This window comes from Equus przewalskii, chromosome 15 (genome assembly GCF_037783145.1).
Source record: "Equus przewalskii isolate Varuska chromosome 15, EquPr2, whole genome shotgun sequence".
NCBI classification, from domain to species: Eukaryota; Metazoa; Chordata; class Mammalia; order Perissodactyla; family Equidae; genus Equus; species Equus przewalskii.
Genome location: NC_091845.1, coordinates 67595288 through 67618992, shown reverse-complemented (window position 1 = coordinate 67618992; position 23705 = coordinate 67595288). Strand labels below are relative to the sequence as shown.

General features: G+C 46.4%; 1 protein-coding gene across 2 annotated transcripts in view; it reads right to left on the bottom strand.

Annotated features, from left to right (window-relative positions):
- Nucleotides 1-16667, bottom strand: part of COLQ (collagen like tail subunit of asymmetric acetylcholinesterase) — a 57505-nt gene extending 40838 nt beyond the window's left edge. Inside the window, exon 1 of one of the 2 annotated variants that reach the window (XM_008544816.2) lies at nt 16128-16667. In XM_008544816.2, coding sequence (XP_008543038.2) covers nt 16128-16437 — 310 coding nt within the window. In that variant the 5' untranslated portion in view covers nt 16438-16667. The remainder of the gene's footprint in view (nt 1-16127) is intronic. The other variant, XM_070576016.1, reaches the window with a different exon arrangement.
- Between the last annotated feature and the right edge of the window lie 7038 nt (nt 16668-23705).

Sequence of the window (23705 nt, the reverse complement as noted above, 5' to 3'; positions counted from 1 at the left end):
CTTTGCAATTCACCAGGATACAGAGATGAATAAGCCCATGGTCGAGCCTCTGGAGGGCAGAGTTTTCATCTCATCTGCTAACTTGAACTGATTCATAGAGATTTCCTGGAACACTGTGTTAAGAAAGACTCTGAGGGGTTCCGGCCCGGTGGCACAGTGGTTAAGTGCGCACGTTCCGCTTTGGCGGCCTGGGGCTTTGCCGGTTCAGATCCTGGGTGCGGACATGGCACCACTTGGCAAGCCATGCTGTGGCAGGCGTCCCACATATAAAGTGGAGGAAGATGGGCACGGATGTTAGCTCAGGGCCAGTCTTCCTCAGCAAAAAGAGGAAGATTGGCAGCAGATGTTAGCTCAGGGCTAATCTTCCTCAAAAAAAAAAAAAAAGAAAGACTCTGAGGAAGGAGGGTGGTGGCTGATTAGTATTGCACTTCCTAAGATGAGAGGAAGGAGTGGCAGCTGTGCTGCATACTTGCTGACCCTGGTTTAGCAAAGTCCTCGGCGTGAAACAATGACAGCACTGGGTTCCACACTTCCCACGCTTTATTGCATTTAATCCTCACAGCATGATTATCCTCATTTCACAGAGGAGGAAAGGACTCTTGGAGAAGCCAAGTCACTTGGTCCAGGCCACACAGCTAGTACAGAATTGGGGTGAGAGTTCAAAAGGAATGTTGCACACAGCCCCTTACCCAGCCCCTAGGGGACAGCTCTCCATCCGACCCCTCCCCCGACTCCTGCTGTTCCTACCGCTCTCCTGGAGCAGGGCCCTTTCCCTGTGACCTGGCCTTTCCCTGGCCGGCAGGCTCTCTCCACTCCCAACTCCTAGCCCCTGACTTTATGTCAAGGACCTCTTCAGCAATGGGGCTGTGCAGAGAAGGCTGGCATCCCCCAAAACGTGTGCTCCCCTCCCACAGCCCAGAGCTGTCCCTGAGGAGCAGCTGCAGTGACAACCCGCTGGGGCACATGACTCTTCTTACCACAGTTCTGCCTAGATGCAGAGGACTCAGGCCCTGGGGGATGGTGGAGCCACAGAAAGAGAGGGCCTGCATCCCTGACTGCCAGTGTGGAGGCGAGCTGCCCCCAGCTATGGACACTGGACTGTTGGGTGAGCAGAAAATAAACTTCTATTACATTATGTCACTAAAATGTTGGCGCTTGTTTGTTACAGCAGACAGCATTACCCTAACCTGGCCATGAGGCGCCAACCGTGGGAACATTCAGGAGCATTCAATATCTTTCTCTGATCCCCTCAGCAACCCCACAGGTGTGGATTAGTGTCCTCCTTTTCAGACAAGGCTCAGAGATTTAGGGATGCATCTAAGGTCACACACAGCCAGGATGCAGTAGGCCAGGAGTGAATCCAGATGTCTGACCCTGGAGACTTCTGGATACTTGGTTACCAGCACCAAGACCTCTCCCCACTCCCACACACCCCAGCCAGAAAGAAGGAGCAGAGAACCTCAGAAAAAACGGCAGGCGGTGTCTCAGCCAGCTGGGGTTGGAGGGGTTAACCAACACCCAGCTCCGTGTCTTTCTAGTCAAACTCTACACTTACTCATCTTTGGGGCCTAGCTTCCTGGTTTGCAAAGTCATGAGTAGACAGTTCTAGTTGCCTCCCTGACTATCCTAGCCACGGAGAGGGTTCAGTCACAGGCGCCAGTGGCCTTCCGTCAAATGTGCATTTACCTTCTCTGTTGCAGAGTTTACTCTTCGAAGTGGGCAACGAATGTGCAACTCATTTTGAAATCCAACAGAAAACAACATAGGTGGGTAAGCAGCTGTATGATAGAGCCAACCCAGCAGAATGACGACCATCGCAGGGTCTGAGTGGCCGTCTGTCTCTTTGCTAGGGCTGCCATAATGAAGTCCCTGGGCGGCTTAAACAATAGAAATTTATTCTGCACAGTTTTGGAAGCTGGAGTCCAAGGTGAAGGTTTCATAAGGTCTAGTTTCTTCTGAGGCCTCGCTCCTGGGCTGGCAGACGGCCTGCTTCTGCCTGTGTCCTCACATGGCCTTTCCTCTTGTTCTGCATCCCCGGTGTCTCTGTGAGCATCCAAATCCTCTTCTTTTCAGGACACCAGTCAGTTTGGATTCGGGCCACCCACATGGCCTTAGTTAACCCTCATCACCTCTTTAAAGCACCGGTCTCCAAATACAGTCGCATTCTAAGGCACTGGGGGTTAGGGCTTCAACATACGCACGTGCAGGGAACATGTCAGCCCGTAACAGTAGGCACAGTGATGTTCCCTGGAGAATGCTTTCCACTTTTTTGAATGTTTGAAATTTTTCATAATAAAAAAGAATAAAATTAAAAAATGTTAAGTAGGCAACAGAGAACTGGAAGACACCTCCACAAGGGCAGGATTGGGGGTGGGTGGGTCTAAGGCCCTTGTTGGCAAATATCTGGGGGCCCCCGGAGCAGCACAGAGCTAGGGCACTAGCACTACCTGGAGAAGAGCTCGAGCAGGTAACTGAATCTCCACGAAGGACTTGAGCAGGACGTTCTCCTCTGCGCCCTCAAAGGGATCCCTTGAGGAGGAAAAGTGTGGCCTAGCCACGAGGATGAAAGGAAGTCATCTCCTATGGGTCGTTATGTTATAATAAGTCATGTATCAGAAGCGACTCCTCTGATTGTGCATAGGTTCAAGGAGACACGCCCATTTTCTTTTCCTCCCACAGGGGAATTTTTTTGGACCTTATCTAAAGGAAGGCATCTGCTTTTTCGAGTTCAAGTCCTAATTTGACAAAATGGCCTGTGGTAAATAGAGAGGAAGGAGGAGACAATGTTATTAGGAGCCAAGGAAACATCAAGAAACCTCCCCGAGGCTGGCTGCGCCTTGGCTCTGAATTCGATTACAGCAGCCAGCATAAATCAGCGAGCGCTATTAAATCTTCTGCTATGGCTCGACAGGGGAGCCCGGTCTCTAGAGTTATTCGGGAGATCTGGCCATTGGTCAGAGACGAAACCTGCCATTGCATCGGGCCCAAAGGGTGGGTTATTTCCAACCCCTGCTGACAACTGGGGCTGAGTGGAAAGACCCTGTGTTTCCAACCGCCTACATTTGCAGGATTTCATTTTTCCATGGTGATATTTTAGCTCTACGGACGCTCGTGATTCAAAACCACGTGGCTCACTTAACCCTCTCCCTAGAGCACCCCCCAACCCTGCCCTTCACCCTCAGTATTTGTCGTCTGAGTGTCCACGGGTGGGGAGGTGGGAAGCAGGGGCCCCAGGAGCCCCCGGGCACAGACAGACATTTCTACCCATTGGTCTCACAGAGTCACTCAAATCCCTGGATTCCAGAAAGTTGGTGACCTCGGGCTGACCCCCTTGAACTCAACTGAGAAATAGAACTTCTCAATTGAACACATTGGCAAGATACGCCTTAGGCTTTTTGCAGCCCTACCATTCTGGAAATTCTCTGAGATCTCAATTCCCACTGCAAATTCGGTTCTAACAGACTACTAAAGACAGAAAAATCCCACCCTGTGCTCCACATGAGAGGCTCTGTTTTGTATGGATATGTGGAATTTTGTTGAATTATTTCGAGTGGGTCATACATTCCTGTGATTCCAAATTCAAAAAGTATAAACAGGTATACATAAAAACTCTCCCACCCCTGTCCCAGATCCAATGATTTACTATCAGTTATTTAGTCTTCTGTGTATACTTCCATGAATATTTTATGCATACAGGAGAAAACAGATAGGTATATTATTTTCCCCTCTCACTCAAAGGGTTATTGTAATATAATACTATACACATGGTCCTCTCTCGTGGTTTCTTCACCATATTTCTAAAAGATTATTCTGTGTAACTACATACACTGCATCCAACATTCCTTTCTATGGCTGCATAATATTCCTTCATTTGGAAGAACCATAATTTGTTGCCCTTGCCCCCTACTGATGTGCATTTGGGTGATTTGCAAACATTTGCTGATGTAAACAAGGACACAACAAAATAGCCTTCCACGTGCATCTTTGTGTATGTTGGTAGGTGTGTCCATTGGATGACTTCCTAGGGGAGAATTGCTGAGTCCAAGAGTGTGTGCATTTGTAATTTTCACACGTTGCCTAGTTCATCTCCACAAAGCCTCCATCAATCCTCATTCCCTCCATGTCGGGGCAGAGGATGAGAGAGTCTGTTTCCAACACCCTAGCCAGCACACGTGAGGTCAGACCTTTTGAATTTCGCCCGCCTGAGAGATGAAGAACAGTGCTTCAGTGTGGTTTTAATTTGCATTTCTCTTATGGGGAATGAGGCTGGGATATTTTCACGAGTTTTAGAGACATTTGTACTTTTTTCCATTAGGTTGTTGGTCTTCTCTTACAATTTTTTCCGTATATCTAAGGAAAGTAGCATTTTATTATGTGATTTGCAAATATTTTCCCCAGTTTGATTTGGCCTTTTGACTTTGTTTTTGATTGTTTTTCCCACACACAAATTTTTTCTTTTTATGGAGTAGAATTTACTGCAGAAGACTTTTTTTATGGTTTCTGGGGTTTCCCCCCATTAAAGTTACCCCCCAAATCTCCCAGGGTTTCTTCTAATAATTTTATCACTTCATAGTTTATATTTAAATCTTAATTCATTCGTAATTCATTCTGGTGTAAGAGGTACATTTGTTTGTTTGCTTCTTTTCCAGAAGACGTTTTATCTGTGATTTGAAGCAGAAAACAGAAACGTTCTTTAAATTACCTTTATGTAGCCTGCAAACATCAACTCTCACAACACTTGGTGACGTGTGCTGAGCACTTATATGTGCTAAGCGCTGGCCTAGAACAGCCTTAACGGTTGCTAATGTTTTCTCCATTTGACAGATAAGTAAACTGAGGCTCAAAGAAGTGCCCAGCTAAGCAGCAGGATCATGACTTGAACCCAGACCAGTTGTCTCCTCGCCTTAATTGCTCTGCTCTCATACAAACCCCACCACTGGTGCACCCTGAGATCCCGCCATGGCGATCCACTCCCCTCCTCATTCACTCTTTCATCTGTGTCACTTTAGTGCCACAAATAGACTATGGGCTCCTTGAGTTAGTCTGTCTTACGAATCTTCCTGTTCAATATAATAGTTAAGTATGTAGTAGGAGGTGCAATAAATATTGGTCCTTTGATTGGCAGGAAGTATATCAAAGGCTATAGGTCTCAAGTAATCGTTATAATTAATTCAGAGACGAGAGACAGATTTGACAAGCTCATAATATTAATAGTACTACTCATAAAGAGGATCTGAATCAATTCAAATGGATTTTATTGCCTCATTTAGAAAAAAATTGCACAAAATGCAAAGTGGCGGTAGATGGGTATATGGCCAGAAAATTGAGCAACGGTGGCAAATCAGCCACCGTTGACTGGCATTCCATTTGAAGATTTCCTATTTAATAATCTTCCCCCAATTGCCCAGGAGGACCCATGCTGGCAAGCCTGGTGACTTGGCACCTGCCATCGATTTTGAAGGGGGCAAGACTGACATTCCGGGCAAGGCAGATGCTGCGTGGACAGAGGCCCCGCTCTCCTGACACGGATGAACTGGAGATGGGGAGGGGCTCGTCTTACCAGCCAGGTTCTGCACAGCATTGCACAGTTTCCATAGGGTGGACGCTGTCAGCACTGCAGGGTCTTGGGGGGTTTCCTGGGAAGCTGACCCTGTCTGGGGAAGTGAGAAGCTTTCTCTGTCACAGCCTCAGGGAGGGCCACCTGCGGGTAGACTTGGCCCGGCAGCAGGCCTTTCTGCTGAAGACTCGGTACGGTAAGAAATTAACCTCACGTGTGAGCCCACGCTTTCCAGCTCGTGAAAGTTCAGTGTTGCCCCTCAAGGGACAACAACTCCTGAGTACGCACTCTGTTGGCTCAGAGCTGGGCCCTCCCATGCTTTCTCCTTGATCCTCACACAACCCCTTGAATTCCCTGCTATAATGTCCACCTTTTCCAGGTAAGCAAAACTGAGGCTCTGACATTCAGGGTCCCATGGAACTTCTGAGCCCGGACCTCTGATTCCAACGCCCATGTGCTGTGATGTCCCCGCTCAGCCTCAGGCTTTTGAGGGAGACTCTGAATTCTGGAACTGGAATCTTCGGCACCGTGAGCAAATCTTTGCAGCCACTGAATAAGAGGAGGTGGGATTACAGCAGAAATGAAGCATCCCAGGAGGAGGAAGTGGCCTGGATTCCAGCTCTCTCACCACCAGTTGGAATAATGGTGGCAGCCAGTAACTGAGAGCTTAACAGTGTCCCAGATGCACTGCACAGCTCTGCACCCATGAGCTCATTTAATCCTCTCCGCCTTAATGAGCCAGGTACTCTTATCGTCCCCATTTTACAGAGGACGCTGAGGTGTTAAGAAATTAAACCACTTGGCCAAGATCACTCAGCTAGTGGGTCACAAAGCTGTCACTCAAGTCCAGAGCTATCCGAACGTGAACCCCACGCCTTTTACTCTCACATCATGGATTCTCAGGTGTCAATGCTCAGAGGAGAAACATGTGCCAAGAACCCTTCTTTGTGCAGGTGTGAGTTCTGTAAATTAGCAAGCAACTTGTTAGCCTCAAAGCCAGAGAAAGTCTATGGCTAATGGGATCTTTAAAATCCGGTCCATCCCTTCATTTTACAGATGAGGAAACTGAGTCTCACAGAGAGCAAATGGCTGGTCCAACACAATACTACACAATGTCCCAGAAGTTAATGCAGGTCTAGAGAAATAACCCAGGTTTCTCAAATTTTACCTCAGAGCCTTATTGCTGCACTGCGATACCTCTCAAAGAACATCAGTAAACAGGCAAACTGTCAACCCTGCTTCTAGATGGGCCTGAACAGAGATCCTTAGCAGCAATCACCATGTGGCCAGCGCCACACCTGTCGGGCAGGCGCACTCTTACTCTCAGGGCTGCCCAGTGGAGGAAGTGCGGGCGGGGCAGCTGACTCCCAAAAGTGAAGAAAAAAAGAGTAGCAACTATGTACCTCAGATACTTTGGGGAAAACATCTCCAAGGCCCAAATTGTCCAGACAGCCATCTCGGCCTCCCACGCTTCACTTTCTACGGGCAGACACAGAGAGTAGAGGACGTGCCACCCACAGCCACACGGTTCCCTCAGGGCCCTGCCGCTCCCTGGAAACAGAAGACATTCATCTTCTCCACTGTTAACTTGCCCTACCATGACCTTACCCGACACAGCTCTCAGAAAGATGGACAGGAGGGAAAAGGATCATTGTCCTTGCTTGGAGCCCCCCTAAACCCTGAACATTAATCTCACCGCTAGAGAATTGGTTTCTGGATGACCACAGAGAATTTGGAAGACTTTTGGGGGCCACTTCATAAGGTCCACCTCAGAACAGATGATCTCAGAAACTGAGCCAGTTCTGTTTGTGCACAAAGGGGCAGGCCACTTTGAACCCTCAACCACAATGCCTCACTCCACAGGCCCCTCACATAGGGGACAAGTTCAAACACTTGAACAAACCTTAGTCATGTGAAAGTAAGAAAGTCCCAGTCAGGCAGGTAGGTTTCTATAGGTAGGATGGCCATGATCGCCCCATCCCCTACACTCTGAGTCCCTGAGAATCCACATGCCAGGTCTGAGATCCCTGAAAGGTCCCTCCTGGAGCATGTGCCCCAAGAAAGAACTACCAGCTGCAGCAGAAAAGTTCCTGGGCTTTCTCCAGACTTCTCAGAAAGACGCCAAGAAGGCCAGGTAAGCGGCACAGCAGGATGAGTCGGGAGGCCCAGCAGGGGAGGAGCCTGTCCCACTGGCATTCATGTTTCCTTCTCCTCTTTCCTCTCTCTTTTTCAGACCCCAGCTGGTTCACGGTGCAAAGCCCTCAGCAGCCACGAGGCCTCTCCGTCAGCTGTCGCTAGCTCCCAACACCCGCCTCGTGCGTGTGCTTATGTTGGTTGCCATGGGGACCTAAGTGCCGGCTTGAATGGAGCTAAACACTCGTAGGCTGGGAGATGGAATAGGGCCAGGTGTATTTTTAAAGCCATCTGGGAAAGCCGGTCACCCCGAGAAGAGCCTCCTTTCCTGGTCACCGCGTCCCTGCTTTAGGGACTGGTTTATAGACGCAAAACAGATAAAAGTCGAGCCACCTCTTTCTGCCTTAACTCACTGAATATTTTAAGCAAAAAGTTATTGTTTGGGACTTTTGCCTTTTAACACAAATGCATCTTAGGGGAAATTATGGCCTCTTGGCATGTGTAGAGACACTGTGAGGTTCAGGAAATAATGACAGCAAACGTCTATACATCACATATTATATACCAGGCCCTATTTTAAGTACTTTATGTTCATAATTAGCCCACGGAATCTTCACAACTGCTTTATGAGTTAAACCCTACCTTTAACCCTATTTTATAGATGGGGAAACTGAGGCACACACAGGACAATTTGCCTGCCCTGCATCACAAAGCTAAAGGAAACACCAGATTTGAACCTAGAGGCCCTACCCCTAATCACCAGACTACTCTGCCTCTGTAATGATTTTGGAGTCAGAAAGTCCTGATTTGGAATTTTGGTCCTGGCACTGTGTGCCCTCAGACAAGTGACTGCACCTCTCTGAATGTTACTTTCCTCTTTGGTAAAACGGGGGCACAAATGGCTTGTGAAATTGTCATGATGATTAGAAGTCATATAGGCTAAGAGTCTGGCAAACAGAAAGTGCTCAGTGCAAGGTAGCTGAGTTCCTGCAGCTCTCTCACAGTACAGAATCCACAGCAGGTGCTGCCACTTCCCTGCCCATACCCCTCAGCTTCATTGGGCCCATGGGCTTCTAGCTCCTGCCACAAGCACTTGTGACTATGCCAGAGAGCTTCTCCAGCTGTGGAAGCTGCCTGGGGCAAGCACGTCCCCAGGAGAGGGTGTATCGATATCTTAGTCTGTCTCCCCAAGGTCCCCAGTAGGACTGAGCCCCAGCTGCCCACAGCAGCAATCTGCTCATCATCGTGCCCTCGCTGACTTCCCTTCCCTGTCTCGCTGCCCTTCTGCGATCACCTCCCAAATAAATTATGTGCACCCAAATCCTGGGCTCAGGGTCTGCTCTGGGGAGAAATCCAGATGAGGACAGTATATACGCCTTTGATTCTGATGTCACTTAAAGAAAGCACTCCTGGGTCACTCTACTCAGGAGAAAAGGTAACTGCGGCAGACTGAACGATGGCCCCAAAGGGTCCAGATCCTAATTCCTGGAACCTGTGATGTTACCTTACATGGCAAAGGAACTTTGCAGGTGTGATTAAATTTAGAAGTTTAAGATGGGGAGACTATCCAGGTGGGCCCTAAATGTAACCACAATATCCTTATAAGAGAGAGCAGAGGAAGGTTTGACACTGAAGAAGAAGGTAATGTGACCACTGAGTGGCCACAAGGAACTAATCTAAGAACTCAGAGGTGATCTTCAGCAAGGGTTCTTAAAGAGTGGTCCATGGACCAGCAGCATCAGCAGCACCTGGAATCCTATTAGAAATGCAAACTCTTGGGCCCCACTCCAAACCTGCTGAATCAGAAACTCTGCAGGTGGGACCCAGCAGTCTGTATTTTAACAAACCTTCCAGGTAATTCTGATGTTAGTTCTAGTTGACTGGTTAACCCTGGCTAGTCATCAGAATCACCTAGTGAGCTTTAAACACTATGTGGGCCCAATCCTATGCCCCAGAGATTCTGAGTTAATTGATCTGTTCAGCCTGGACACTGGGCTTCTGTAAAGCAGTCCAGGTGATTCTTGTGTCAAGCCAGGGCTGAGAACCAGTGGTGTAGTTCGAGAACCGCTGATCTAGAACATAGACTTTCAAAATGAGCTTTGCAGAGCTTGGGAATTCAGGAAAAATGTCCCAAGGCTGTTAAAGAAGGAGGAGGCAAAATCCGAGCCAGCAGGGCTTCTGATCCCAGAGGCCAAAAAGTCACATGCCCAGATGGGGCTGGACAGGTGAGTGGATTAAGGAAGGTGGACCAGGTGTAAGACAACAGGGCACAGTGGGGACTTGGGAGCCGGGGCTGAGCGACCACCTGCTGCTCCATTCCAAAGTCGTTGCCATATCTGACTGCCAGGTTGTCCTGGTTTTCAAGACAGCTTTTTTTCAAGAGACATCAGAAATACATTTTGAAAAACTAAGTCACTCAATTCTTAAAAGTTACCAACTAAAGCAAGTTTTAAAAATATCTTTCTGTCTGGGGCTGGCCCCGTGGCCGAGTGGTTAAGTTCGCGCGCTCCGCTGCAGGCGGCCCAGTGTTTCGTTGGTTCGAATCCTGGGCGCGGACATGGCACTGCTCATCAGACCACGCTGAGCAGCGTCCCACATGCCACAACTAGAAGAACCCACAACGAAGAATATACAACTATGTACCGGGGGGCTTTGGGGAGAAAAAGGAAAATAATAAAATCTTAAAAAAAAAAAAAATATCTTTCTGTCTGTTTTTTTAGTACAACATGAAGGCTGAACACGGTTAAACAAAAGCCTGGATCTGGTGCTTGGGAGGCTGGATAGGGGTGCGGTGCTGCTGCAGGTGTCTTTCATTCACCTCCTGGGACCAGCCGGCCGGCCTGGACGAGTTCTTCCCAGGGGACGATAGGAGCTCCACGCGGTGGGATATTTTTGTCTGCTCAGTGCTGCACCCCAGGTCCAGGTACACAGTTGGCACTTACTAAGTGTTTGATGAACGAATAAATCCTCATAGCAATCCTGTGCACCAGAGACTAGTTTAGCCACTTAGATGAAGAATTTGGGGCTCGCCACAATTGTGGTGTGACCGTCCCACGATCGCAGCAAATAACTAACAGAGTCAGGATTCAAACCCAGGACCCCACACAGTAGGAACCGCTGTGAAGAGCAGATACAGCTGTAGCTGTGAAAATGCTTTGCAAAATGAGAGGTTTGGGGATCATTGGTACCAATTGTAAGAGCAATACCAGTAGCACTTAGAATGTGAACTGCATTTCCAGAAGCCGGGCACCAGCTTATCTGGAGACTCACTGAAGCCAGAGGGGCTTTCTGTTCCTTCTGGAAGTGCATTGTTTCATATGGTTGCAGGAGTGGTGGGTGTGGATCTGAGGAAAGCAGGCTTGAGTGTGGCGAAGGGCAATGAAGGGGCCTGGCCCTGGGTATCTGAAGGGAAAGCCCCCCATTCGTACATCCCATCTCTCTCTGTCTGGGCTGGAGATGAGTCCACTGCTTTATTCAGAGGCTTGGGATGGGGTGAACTGGGAAAGCTGAGACCCCTGGAGAGCCCTCTAAGTTCAGAACCCTCTCTGATTGTATTATCCAGAGGAAATATGTGGAGCTAAATCGGAGGAGACGGCTGGGAAGTGCATTATGGAACATTAAACAATAGCTGATCAGCATCAGACGCAAATAAATGGCCCATCATCTACTGCCAAGCACATGATTGGTTCCTAAGCGGAGCCCTGGCTGGCTTCCAGGCAGGGGCGCACAGGGCCAGACATCATGTCCCATAGGCTGCAAAACGCCTGCTGTGGGTCATAGCCCAGGGGCCAACAGGAGGAGATTTCGGCACCCGGACAGAATCCACATCCTTCTACATGATCTCACTCTGCAGAATGAGATTTAGGTCTTCTCACCATCTGGTCCCTGAGACCTGGACCCAAATCTCATCTGAAGAGTCCCTGCCTGCCTGAGAAATCCTACGGTGGAAGAAGGAAGCCGCATGTGTCTGCGTGGGTTTAGGGTAGGTTCATTCACAATGGCTGAAGAGAATGTCTGTGAAGTGGTATTCCCTTCCTTGACTCCAGGAAGGCCTCATCCTCCAAAATACCCTGCATGAAGCTCATCTCTCTAGAGAATCCTTTAGCTGAGATCTTAAATCCCTGTTAAAATACAAATACCTTCAAAGGAAAGATAAACCAGAACCCTGGCAAGTCATACACACTTTAGTATAAAATAATCTTCAATCTTTTGCTAAGACCCTTGGGCACTGATATCCTCAGGAGAAGGTAGGAGGGAACGGAGAATAAAGAATCTAGAGCTGAGTTTCCAGAGGACAGGAGGATAGCCTGCAGGACTTCAAAAGCTAATAATATCACTATTTATCCACGGCCATAAGTAAATTTGGTCTACATTGGCAAAAACCTCACACTTATCAGAAGGCCGGATTCCAGTCTCCAGCTTTCCCACACACCAGCTGTGTGATCTTGGGCAAGTCACTTAACCTCTCTGAGCCTCCATTTCCTCATCTGAAAAGTAGGAGTGACCCCCACACCTATCCCAGGAGTGCAGTGAGAATTACATAAATTGAAATGTCTGGAAGGTCTGCCCTGCCATAGATATTATTGTCCTTGGGTCTGTGCCACCACATTCTAGAAACTGTACAACTCCTGAGCTACATGTGTGGATGGATATTGGAGCCGAGTCAACCCACAGACCCATAGTGAGCCCAGCCAGGGCCAGCCAAACCCGGGCTAGATCAGCTGCTCCTTGGTTGGCCCACAAACACATGAACTTCAGTGATAAATGCTTGTTGTTTAAGCCACTGAATGTTAGCGTGATTTATTACCCACAATGGTCAAAACAATACACCAAAGTTCGGGCTCCCGACGTTTTTAATTTTAGGGGCATGTTCAATAGAAATCATTCTAAAATACATCTGACACTTATCTGCCCTCTGAAATAAAATAAAATGAACACAATTCAGTCTTCCCTGGGTCATTCAGGGCCATCTCAATGAAACCAGTCAATGTGCTGGAAGCCAATGATGCCTTCAGGACTTACACACAGAAAGGAGGCTCCAGAAATAACTCCAGCCTATTCTTTTTGATCTCAGAACTATCCCCTCGTTCTCTATCGTTTTTCCCATAATCAGTTTTATCAGCTGTCTTTTTTGTTGTTGTCACGTGTCTATCTTAAGCAGCAGCACCCCCCGCCCGCAATCTAATGTGCTACAGCTAATTCAGCACCCTTCAAGAAACCTGCTCTCCATGCCTGTTAGCAAGGTGCCCAAAGGGAGAGTCGATCGGCTTGGAGTAAGGGCCTGAGCTCGTTTTCTGTGAATCAAATGCATGTGCTTTAGTGCTGGGATTTCTATCATCAACTTTGGCCTCTTGGATGCTTTTTGCGCCCTTCCAGGTTCTCCTCTGAGACCTGCAGTGTGTTGCCAGGTAATGCTCATCTGATCCAGACAGCTGGTGCTGTGTCGGGCACTGTTGGAATACAGTGTTTGCTGAAGAGAGAAGGCAAGCCTAGCCCGCAGGCCTGAAGGAGCTCTTCCTCCATCAGTGCCCTCTCTGGGGTACTCAGTGCACGGCCTGTGCTGCCCGTGTTTCAGCAGCAGGTGACCACGGGTTCCCCAGAGTAGAGGTGGTGTCCCCCCTGTCTCTGGGTCCCCTGCAGCACTCAGCGCCATGCCAGGCACACCGTAGGCCCTCACTAAGGGGTGGTGGGTGGAATAAAAAGGTCTTCCTTGTGGCCCTTGTTTCCATGTGCACAGGGCTTGTCTTCTTCAGAAGAGTGAAAATCTACAAGCTTCCGAATGTAGACTATTTCACATCGAATTGTTGGAAAGCATTGTAAAGTATTAAAGTTCTCCCGTGTCAGGGAACAGTCCCCATACGTTTATGTCTGAACTGGGCTCTCAGGTAAGCCCTGGAGATGAAATGAAGGGGACAAAGCCAAGTGACTCTCCAGGAGAAAGCGGGTATTTTTTGTTCTATTGAGCTGTCACCTTAGTGACTCCCCGTGGGTCTACCTCATTGTTTTGCCAAATGTCTAAAGACCACATTCCCAGCCAGAAGATCCGGATTTAGCAGTTCCCGAGGCAGTGCCTATGGATGTGTGGGCTAGCTATCCCACGTTCCCCTCCTTCCTTCATTCTGCGCCCAGAGCCAACCAGCATAGACGGCATCAAGGGGCTCCCCCGCCCCCTGGCTTCAGGTTGGGCTTGGCCAATGGGAGGCACTGCCAAGAGGTGGTTGGATTGGAGGCGAGAGATTGGGGTATTTCTTCTCCCCTTTCTCCCTGCTTTGGGTCCCTCTGTGATCAACGGTCCTGCTCAGGGGCCCCTCCTCCAAGGTCGCAAATCTTCCTGGGATCCATTTGCCCCTTTCCCCGTCTTGTCCTTTCAAGCACAGGGCGACAAAGGCTTCCCTCCACCGCTAATTGCTCAGCATTCCTTGGTGGTTCCCTTAACCCCACCCACACCTTTGAGAGTGGTCCCTGCATTCAAGTTTTTTCATCAGAACCATCTGAGCTGTTGCTTTTTCCTGCTGTTACCTTGATCTGTACCATACACAGCCTTACCTAGAGCCTTACCCTGACTGGTACCGTACAGAAGCTTACCAAGAGACGTCTAAGCGGTGCCAGGGCTCTCTCTAAGGCCACGAGTTCAGAGGAAATCAGAGCTTCTTCTCTTTCTAACTTTCAGAACTCATTAGCCATTTTGGCTCTCTCTAAATTAACTGACACAAAATGATGGCAAACCCCCATCTATGGATGAGAAAGTTTTTATTCCTTCATTCACTCATCCAGTCACCCAATATTTATTGAGCACCCACCACGTGCCAGGGACTGTTCTGACCCTGGGGAAACGGTGATAATGTACAAGACAGATGCAGTCCCTGCCCACATGATGCTTCCAGTCTAAGGTCAACTGTCTTCCAGAAGTCAGAGCCCACAGAGGCAGAGCTGGACCAGAAACCCAAGTTACCGTAAGTTCTGGGCCTTCAGCAGATTCTCAAATGTGCTGGATCTATGGCCCAAACAAGCTTAAGAACCACCAAGTTAGACCAAATCAACTCCCAAGCTTCCCCCTTGAATAGGGGGACAATGACACACACACTCAGAAGCTTGCTGCTCTCAACTTGAACCTGTAGGGGCATGTTGGCACACACCCATGGTGGCACAAACACCCACCTTTCCTGCCCACTTCTCACTCCCCCCCCCACCCCAGTATTCTCCACAAATTCTCTTCCCCCCGTCTTCAGTTCCTCACACTTTTATAATTAGCCCATGCCCTTCTCCGAGTCCTTCCTTCAGGGCCCACAAACGTTGGCAGCACGACATGTCAATGAGCTGATTTTATGAATGGAGAGAGGTCGGGGACTGGATTCAGAAATGTGCCCTCTCTGAGAGCCTGTGTTTCCAGCAAAGGCCCTGAGAGTGAAATTTCTTCCTCCATTAAAGTAGTTATGAGATTCGTGTTGCAGGGCATGGCTGAAACTGGCGTTGCTGGGGAGAGCCAAGGGTGGCTGAGGTGCACGGAGGGAGGCTGTGACGGGACAAGGCAGCAAAGCCTGGGGTCTGCCTGCCTCCCTCCAGCCCTCCAGAGGCATCTGAGTTTCCTCAGAAAGGTTTTAATAGGCCATGCGGGTAACCCGATACTTCCCCCTGCTCTGGGTCGGTTAGGACAAGGGCAACAGCCTGGTGCCCTCAGAAAAGGTTGGCAGGCTGGCAGAAAAAGCCCCTTTCTCCAAATCGCCCAGCCCTACACCTGGTGGACACACCGCGCTCAAAGCCTGGCTGTCAATCTGGAACCCCTCCATCTCTCCCCAGAAAGCCCCCTTCTCCCGGGACCTCCAGCTGCCTTATCAAGGCAGAAGTCCCACCCCAGGGAGAGAAGGCACAACAGGAAAGCAGACAGGGCTGGAGAAATGGAAGACCTAGTTCCGAGGCTGCAAGGGAGCCCCTGGCCCCCCGGAGAATCAACTGGACTCCCTTTCCTTCTGGTGGGATGGTCCTGGTGGTGGATGCTGCGTGAGTGGGGCAGAGGCGTGTTCGCTCCACCACATCCCCATTGAGTTAAGCCGCCTTCAGAAGGGGTCAGGGATGTATTTATAGAAACGTCGGGGATTCACTTCTCTCTCACTTGCGCTTCTCTCTGTCTCTTTTAAGCTCCTTACAATTCCCAACCAAAATGAAATCATGCAGCAAACGGGGAGAAGTGGGAGAGGCAGAAGACATTTGTAAAGGGTCTCTGGTTTTGAGCAGCTGGGTGGGGGCCATTTGGAACAAGGACAGAAGGGGCTTCTGAGACAAGCTCGGGTGACAGGACGCTGCTGGGTTGACCGTCTGCCCCCAGCCTCCCTCCACAGACAGTAGAATGGGAAAAATATCAGGACACATTGCAAAGCCATCTTTCTTCCTCCCCGGCCCCCGACAGATGGAAGAGAGGAAAGTTGTGGTCATCATTTACCTGCTGAAATTGGGAGGACGCTGTTGATGAAAGTGGGCTGCGACACGATAAAGCGGAAGAAAAGCTGAAGATAAATTCCCAAAGTCATTGGATTCAGGACAACCATGCTGGCTGGGGTCTGGCCAGTGTCAAGTTCTGGAGGCAAGGCTGCCGTGGAGCCTTGCTTATCTCTGCTTTTGTCTCCCTCACTGCTGTTTGCCTCTCCCTCTCTCTCTCTCCTTCTCTCTCTCTCTCTCTCTCTCCCTCCCCCTCCCTCTCTCTCTCCCTCTCTCCTTTCCCCAGGCCTTGACCAAGAAAGAATGCCAACCATTTCCCATTAAACCTTCTCCGTACTACACAGGGTTATATTTATCTCAAGCACTGGATCAAATGCCCACAGTAAAATTAAGATGTGAGAATTTTCTGTTTTGGAGACTGAGATCAGCCGCTGTGGAAGAGGGATGAGAAGGCAGCCAAGTCCAAAATGTTCAGTGGCCGCAGTCCTCAAGCGCAGATAGAGTCCCTGATGGATTGTCCATCGGCATCTACCTGCTCAGCACTGAGGTGTCTACAGCATCACGGAATCAACTCTCCTGCTGAAAACAGAATTTCCATGGAGACAAATCCCTCCGTGGTCAGCCTGTGACATTTTCACCCACTGGGTGACAAATGTAAAGCTGACCTTGGATTATTTTTCTTTAATCATCCAGTAAAAAAAGAGGAGGGGGGAGTTTAGATTTTCCCAAACAGCTTTCTCCATGAAAAAGTGTTCTTTCTCCAGAAGCTGCCAGCTTTTAGCCTAGGCAAAGCAAAATAAAAGGAAAGAGTGAATGATTATCAAACTATATTTGGAGAAATAGCATCAAAGACTTGATCTTTGGCTGGACAAAATTCTTCAAATAAAAGTATTGCATCCTTAAATGAATACCTCTTGAGAGGTTATAAAGTCTGTTATAGGGATCCTTAGATTACTAAAATAATTAAAACATCCAGAGAGTTGTCCACTTTGCTTTAATTTACATAACATAACATACTCCCCGTACCTCATGGGAGTTAATTCGGAAATGGTTTGGTGGTTACTGGACTCCAGGGTGGGCCTCCCTGAGGAAGAGCACCGACCTTCGTTCTGGGGAAGGCACAGCAGAAGCCGACACTCCATAGCGCTAGCATCGGTCCAGCTTGATTCTCTGCTCTGCTGTGACAGTGGACAAATTGTTTGACCTCTCTAAGCCTCAGTTTTCTCATCATAAAATGGAGGCAATGTTCTTTTAAAGGTTTGTTGGAAAGGTTAAATGCAGTAACATGGGCTGAATTAAAATTTGTATATAGAGACAGCAAAAATGAAACCCAGGGAGCAGTGGTAGATTACGTGCAAAAATGGCCACCAAAAATCTCCCCCATCCCTGTATGCCCATGCCGCTCTTCCCAAGAAGAGGTGGAGTCTATTTCTCCTCCGGTCCAACTGGGCTGGCCTTGTGATTGGCTTTGACCAATAGAGTGTGGCACAAGTGACACTGTGCTATTTCCAGGCTGAGGCCTTAACAAGCCTGGCAGCTTCTGCCTTTGCCTCTTCGTGGAAACAAACTGCCACATAAAAAAGTCTGGACTACTGGACAGGCAACAGGGAAAGGCCCCCAGCTGTCTGGCCATCTCAGATGAGTCATTAGCCATGTGAGTGAGGCCAGTTTGGATCATCTAGTCCCATTTAGGTCTCCAGATGATGGCGGTCACAGAAGTGACTCCAGGTGAGACCAGCTAAAGAACTGCCTACAAGAAACTAGCCCAGAATACAGATTTGTGGGCAAAGAACACGGCTATTGTTTAAGCCACTAGGTTTTAGGATGATTTGTTACGCAGCAATAGCTAACTGATACAGAGTTCATAAGAAAAGCTTTTGAAAATGTGACAAATAGACTTGGGTTACATTCAAAATTAACAGGACAGCTTAAAGAGTGGGTATCCCCATTTACCTGCTCCCAAAATGTTTAACAGAAGGACCTGTGATTGTTGGCTAAACCCAACCAGGAAATTTTCAGACTTGCTCCTGTTAAGTCTTGAAACCTACAGCCCCAGCAGTGGGCTTGTGGTGGCTTGGAGAAGATGCAGTCTACCTGGGAGGAAGGTAATTCTTGAGTAACTTGGTACCAGAGTCTGAACTTTCACCATCAAGCTCTGCTTCCTCTTCTGCAAAGCAAGAGTGACTTCTTCCTTCTCTCAGCACACACATTTCATGACTGACAAAAATCATGTCAATATGTCCTGCCTGTCACACCTGCTGGTATTGGTTTTGAAGTGCCTCTAAACCACCTTGTGTTGCTATTTAACCTGTATTAATTTCCCTAAAGATGGAGGACTGACCGAGAGCTCTGTGTACCCCAGGACGGTCCTTGTCACCTAATAGGTCCTCAACAATGTCAGTTAATTTGATCAAATCGCACTATTGTGGGATGAAAAGAAAGTAGGAAAAGTGGCATAATTTTATGCTCCAGCCACACTGAGCAACTTGCATTTCCCAGCACCCCTTTGTGCCTTTGCACATACAGCTGGCTGGCATGGACCTGGTACAAGGGAGGGCTTTGGTGAGTATGGTGAGAGAGTGAGAGGGAATGTGTACAGACGGCCGCCCAGAGTTAGGGCCTGCAAACAGGAGGCTGAATGGACACATTCAGGCCACTGGGGGCGAGTCACTGCTGATGTAAATTTACATTTACCCTTTGCGGAGGCCCCAGCACAGGTGTTTGTAAGCCCCCAAAACTTATTAAACAGTTTTTTGTAAATTTCCACTTCCCATGTACCCTGTATTTTATGAGTCTGTTTCTTATGAGGTTACCCTAACTGACCGAGGCAGAAATTATCATCTTTCTTCAAACTCTCCTGGAAAGGCTCTGAATCTTTCAGAATCTAATAATACAGGCTATTAGATTTGTCCAGAAGGAAATTATTTGAGATTTGTGAAAGGCTTACACCAATAAAGCCCATCAAAGTTAGAGCATTCCCTCTCAGGCCTAGTAGGTGGGCGTGTACAGTGAAGAACAATCTGGGGGTACCTACCCACGACACTTAGCATGCACATGTCATTTGACCAAGAAATTCCACAGAAATACTCATTCAACTGCCCTGTCGTTTAAGTGCAAGGATGTTCATTACAGCCTCAGATTTGAAACAGCCTAACTCTCCATGAGTATGAGATTGATTCAGTAAATCATGGGACCTCCATTCAATGAAACAGTATACAGTAATTACAACCAATAAGGTAGTCTTTCCAACAAATGGTGCTGGGAAAATTGGTCTTCCAAATGCAAAACAAACAAAAATGAACCTTAGACCTTACCTTGCCCCATACATAAAAATTAGCTTGAAATAGATCACAGACCTAAACGTAAGAGCTAAAACTATTAAACTTCTAGAAGAAAACAGGAGAAAATCTTAGTGACCTTGGATTAGGCAAAGATTTCTCTTTTTACATTAAAAAAAATTTTTTTAATTGAGTTATTGATAGGTTACAATCTTGTGAAATTTCAGTTGTACATTAATGTTTGTCAGTCATGTTGTAGGTGCACCACTTCACCCTTTGTGCCCACCTCCCACCCCACCTTTCCCCTGGTATCCACTAAACTGTTCTTGGTCCATAGTTTTAAATTCCTCATATGAGTGGAGTCATACACAGATTGTCTTTCTCTTGCTGGCTTATTTCACTTAACATAATTCTCTCAAGGTCCATCCATGTTATTGCAAATGGAATGATTTTGTTCTGTTTTGCAGCTGAGTAGTATTCCATTGTATATATGTACCACATCTTCTTTATCCATTCGTCTGTTGCTGGACACTTAGGTTGCTTCCATGTCTTGGCTATTGTAAACAGTGCTGCAATAAACATTGGGGTGCACAGGACTTTTGGGATTGCTGACTTCAGGCTCTTTGGATAAATACCCAGTAGTGGGATGGCTGGATCGTATGGTAGTTCTATTTTTAGTTTTTTGAGGAATCTCCATACTGTTTTCCATAGTGGCTGCACCAGTTTGCATTCCCACCAGCAGTGTATGAGGGTTCCTTTTTCTCTGCAACTTCTCCAACATTTGTTGCTATTAGTTTTAGATATTTTTGTCATTCTAACGGGTGTAAGGTGATATCTTAGTGTAGTTTTGATTTGCATTTCCCTGATGATCAGTGATGATGAGCATCTTTTCATGTGCCTATTGGCCATCAGTATATCTTCTTTGGAGAAATGTCTGTTCATGTCTCCAGCCCATTTTTTGATTGGGTTGTTTGATGTTTTGTGGTTGAGTTGCGAGAGTTCTTTACATATTATGGATATTAAGCCTTTGTCAGATATATGACTTGCAAATATTTTTTCCCAGTTAGTGGGTTGTTTTTTTGTTTCAATCCTGTTTTCATTTGCCTTGAAGAAGCTCTTTAATCTGATGAAGTCCCATTTGTTTATTCTTTCTATTGTTTCCCTTCTCTGAGAAGGCATGGTGTCCAAAAAGATCCTTTTAATACTGATGTCAAAGAGTGTACTGCCTACGTTTTCTTCCAGAAGCCTTATGGTTTCAGGTCTCACCTTTAGGTCTTTGATCCATTTTGAGTTTATTTTGGTGAATGGTGAAAAAGAATGGTCAATTTTCATTCTTTTACATGTGGCTTTCCAGTTTTCCCAGCACCATTTGTTGAAAAGACTTTCTTTTCTCCCTTGTATGCCCTCAGCTCCTTTGTCAAAGATAAGCTGTCCATAGATGTGTGGTTTTATTTCTGGGCTTTCACTTCTGTTCCATTGATCTGTGCACCTGTTTTTGTACCAGTACCATGCTGTTTTGATTACTGTAGCTTTGTAGTATGTTTTGAAGTCAGGGATTGTGATGCCTCCCGTTTTGTTCTTTTTTCTCAGGATTGCTTTAGAAATTCGGGGTCTTTTGTTGCCCCATATGAATTTTAGGATTCTTTGTTCTAATTCTGTAAAGAATGTCATTGGGATTCTGATTGGGATGGCGTTGAATCTGTAGATTGCTTTAGGTAGAATGGACATTTTAACTGTGTTTATTCTTCCAATCCATGTACATGGAATGTCTTTCCATCTCCTTATGTCGTCATCCAATTCTTTCAGAAAGGCCTTGTAATTTTCATTATATAGGTCCTTCACTTCCTTAGTTAAATTTACCCCAAGGTATTTTATTCTTTTTGTTGTGATTGTGAATGGTATTGTATTCTTGAGTTCTTTTTCTGTTGGTTCATTACTGGAGTATAGAAATGCTACTGATTTACGCAAATTGATTTTATACCCTGCAACTTTGCTGTAGTTGTTGATTACTTCTAACAGTTTTCCAATGGATTCTTTGGGGTTTTCTATATATAAGATCATGTCGTCTGCAAACAGCGAGAGTTTCACTTCTTCCCTCCCTATTTGGATTCCTTTTATTCCTTTTTCTTGCCTGATTGCTCTGGCCAGGACCTCCAGTACTATGTTAAATAAGAGTGGTGATAGAGGGCATCCTTGTCTCGTTCCTGTTTTTAGGGTGATGGCGTTCAGTTTTTGCCCATTGAGTATGTTGGCTATGGGTTTGTCGTATATGGCCTTTATTATGTTGAGGTAGTTTCCTTCTATGCCCATTTTGTTCAGAGTTTTTATCATAAATGGCTGTTGGATCTTGTCAAATGCCTTCTCTGCATCTATTGAGATGATCATGTGGTTTTTATTCCTCAGTTTGTTGATGTGGTGTGTCACGTTGATTGATTTGCGGATGTTGAACCATCCCTGTGTCCCTGGTATGAATCCCACCTGATCATGATGTATGATTCTTTTGATGAATTGCTGAATTCTGGTTGCCAAAATTTTGTTTAGAATTTTTGCATCTATGTTCATCAGTGATATTGGCCTGTAGTTCTCTTTTTTCGTGGTGTCCTTGTCAGGTTTTGGTATCAGTGTGATGTTGGCCTCATAGAATGTGTTAGGAAGTGTTCCATCTTCCCTAATTTTTTGGAATAGCTTGAAAAGGATAGGTATTAAATCCTCTCTGAAAGTTTGGTAGAATTCCCCAGGAAAGCCATCTGGTCCTGGGGTTTTATTCTTTGGGATGTTTTTGATTGCTGTTTCAATCTCCTTCCTTGTGATTGGTCTGTTCAAATTGTCTGCCTCTTCTTGAGTGAGCTTTGGGAGATTGTAGGAGTCCAAGAATTTATCCATTTCCTCTAGGTTATCCATTCTGTTGGCATATAGTTTTTTGTAGTATTCTCTTATAATCTGTTGTATTTCTGCAGAGTCTGTTGTTATTTCTCCTCGCTCATTTCTGATTTTGTTTATTTGAGTTTTCTCCCTTTTTTTCTTTGTAAGTCTGGCTAGTGGTTTGTCAATTTTATTTATCTTCTCAAAAAACCAGCTCTTTGTCTCATTGATCCCTTCTACTGCCTTTTTCGTTTCAATAGTATTTATTTCTGCTCTGATTTTTATTATTTCTCTCCTTCTGCTGACTTTGGGCTTCATTTGTTCTTTTTTCTCTAGTTCAGTTAGGTGTGCTTTAAGGTTGCTTATTTGGGATTTTTCTTGTTTGTTAAGATGTGCCTGTATTGCGATGAATTTTCCTCTTAATACAGCTTTTGCTGTATCCCATATGAGTTGGTATGGCGTGTTATCATTTTCATTTGTTTCCAGGTATTTTTTTACTTCTTTAATTTCTTCAATGATCCATTGCTTGTTCAGTAGTGTGTTGTTTAGTCTCCGCATCTTTGTGCCTTTCTCAGCTTTTTTCTTGTAATTAATTTCTAGCCTTATAGCACTATGATCTGAGAAGATGCTTGTTATTATCTCAATTTTTTTAAATTTGTAGAGGCTTGCCTTGTTTCCCAACATATGGTCTATCCTAGAGAATGTTCCACGTGCACTTGAGAAGAATGCGTATTCAGCTCTTTCAGGGTGAAGTGATCTATATATGTCTATTAAGTCCAATTGTTTTAGTTTTTCATTCAGCTCCACTATTTCCTTGTTGATTTTCTGTCTGGATGATCTGTCCATTGATGTGAGTGGGGTGTTGAGGTCCCCTACTATTATTGTGTTGTTTTTAATATCTTCCTTTGGGTCTGTTAATAGTTGCTTTATGAATCTTGGTGCTCCTGTGTTGGGTGCATAGATATTTATAAGCGTTATTTCTTCTTGATGAAGTGTCCCTTTGATCATTATATATTGTCCCTCTGTGTCTCTCTTTACCTGTCTTATTTTGAAATCCACTTGGTCTGATATGAGAATTGCAACACCTGCCTTTTTTTCCTTGCTATTTGCTTGAAGCATTGTCCTCCACCCCTTCACCCTGAGTCTGTGTTTGTCCTTGGGGCTGAGGTGTGTTTCCTGGAGGCAACAAATTGTTGGATCGTGTTCTTTAATCCATTTTGCCACTCTGTGTCTTTTTATTGGAGAGTTCAATCCGTTCACATTGAGAGTGATTATTGATGCATGTGGAGTTAGTGCTGTTAATCTGTTGCTCATTATCTTGTTTTCCTGTGTTTCTTTTCCTGTTTGCTTTAGACTACCCATTTAATACTGCAATTTCTTATGCTGGGTTTCTTAGATTTTTCCTTATTTATGATTTGTGACTCTGTTCTGTATTTTAGTGT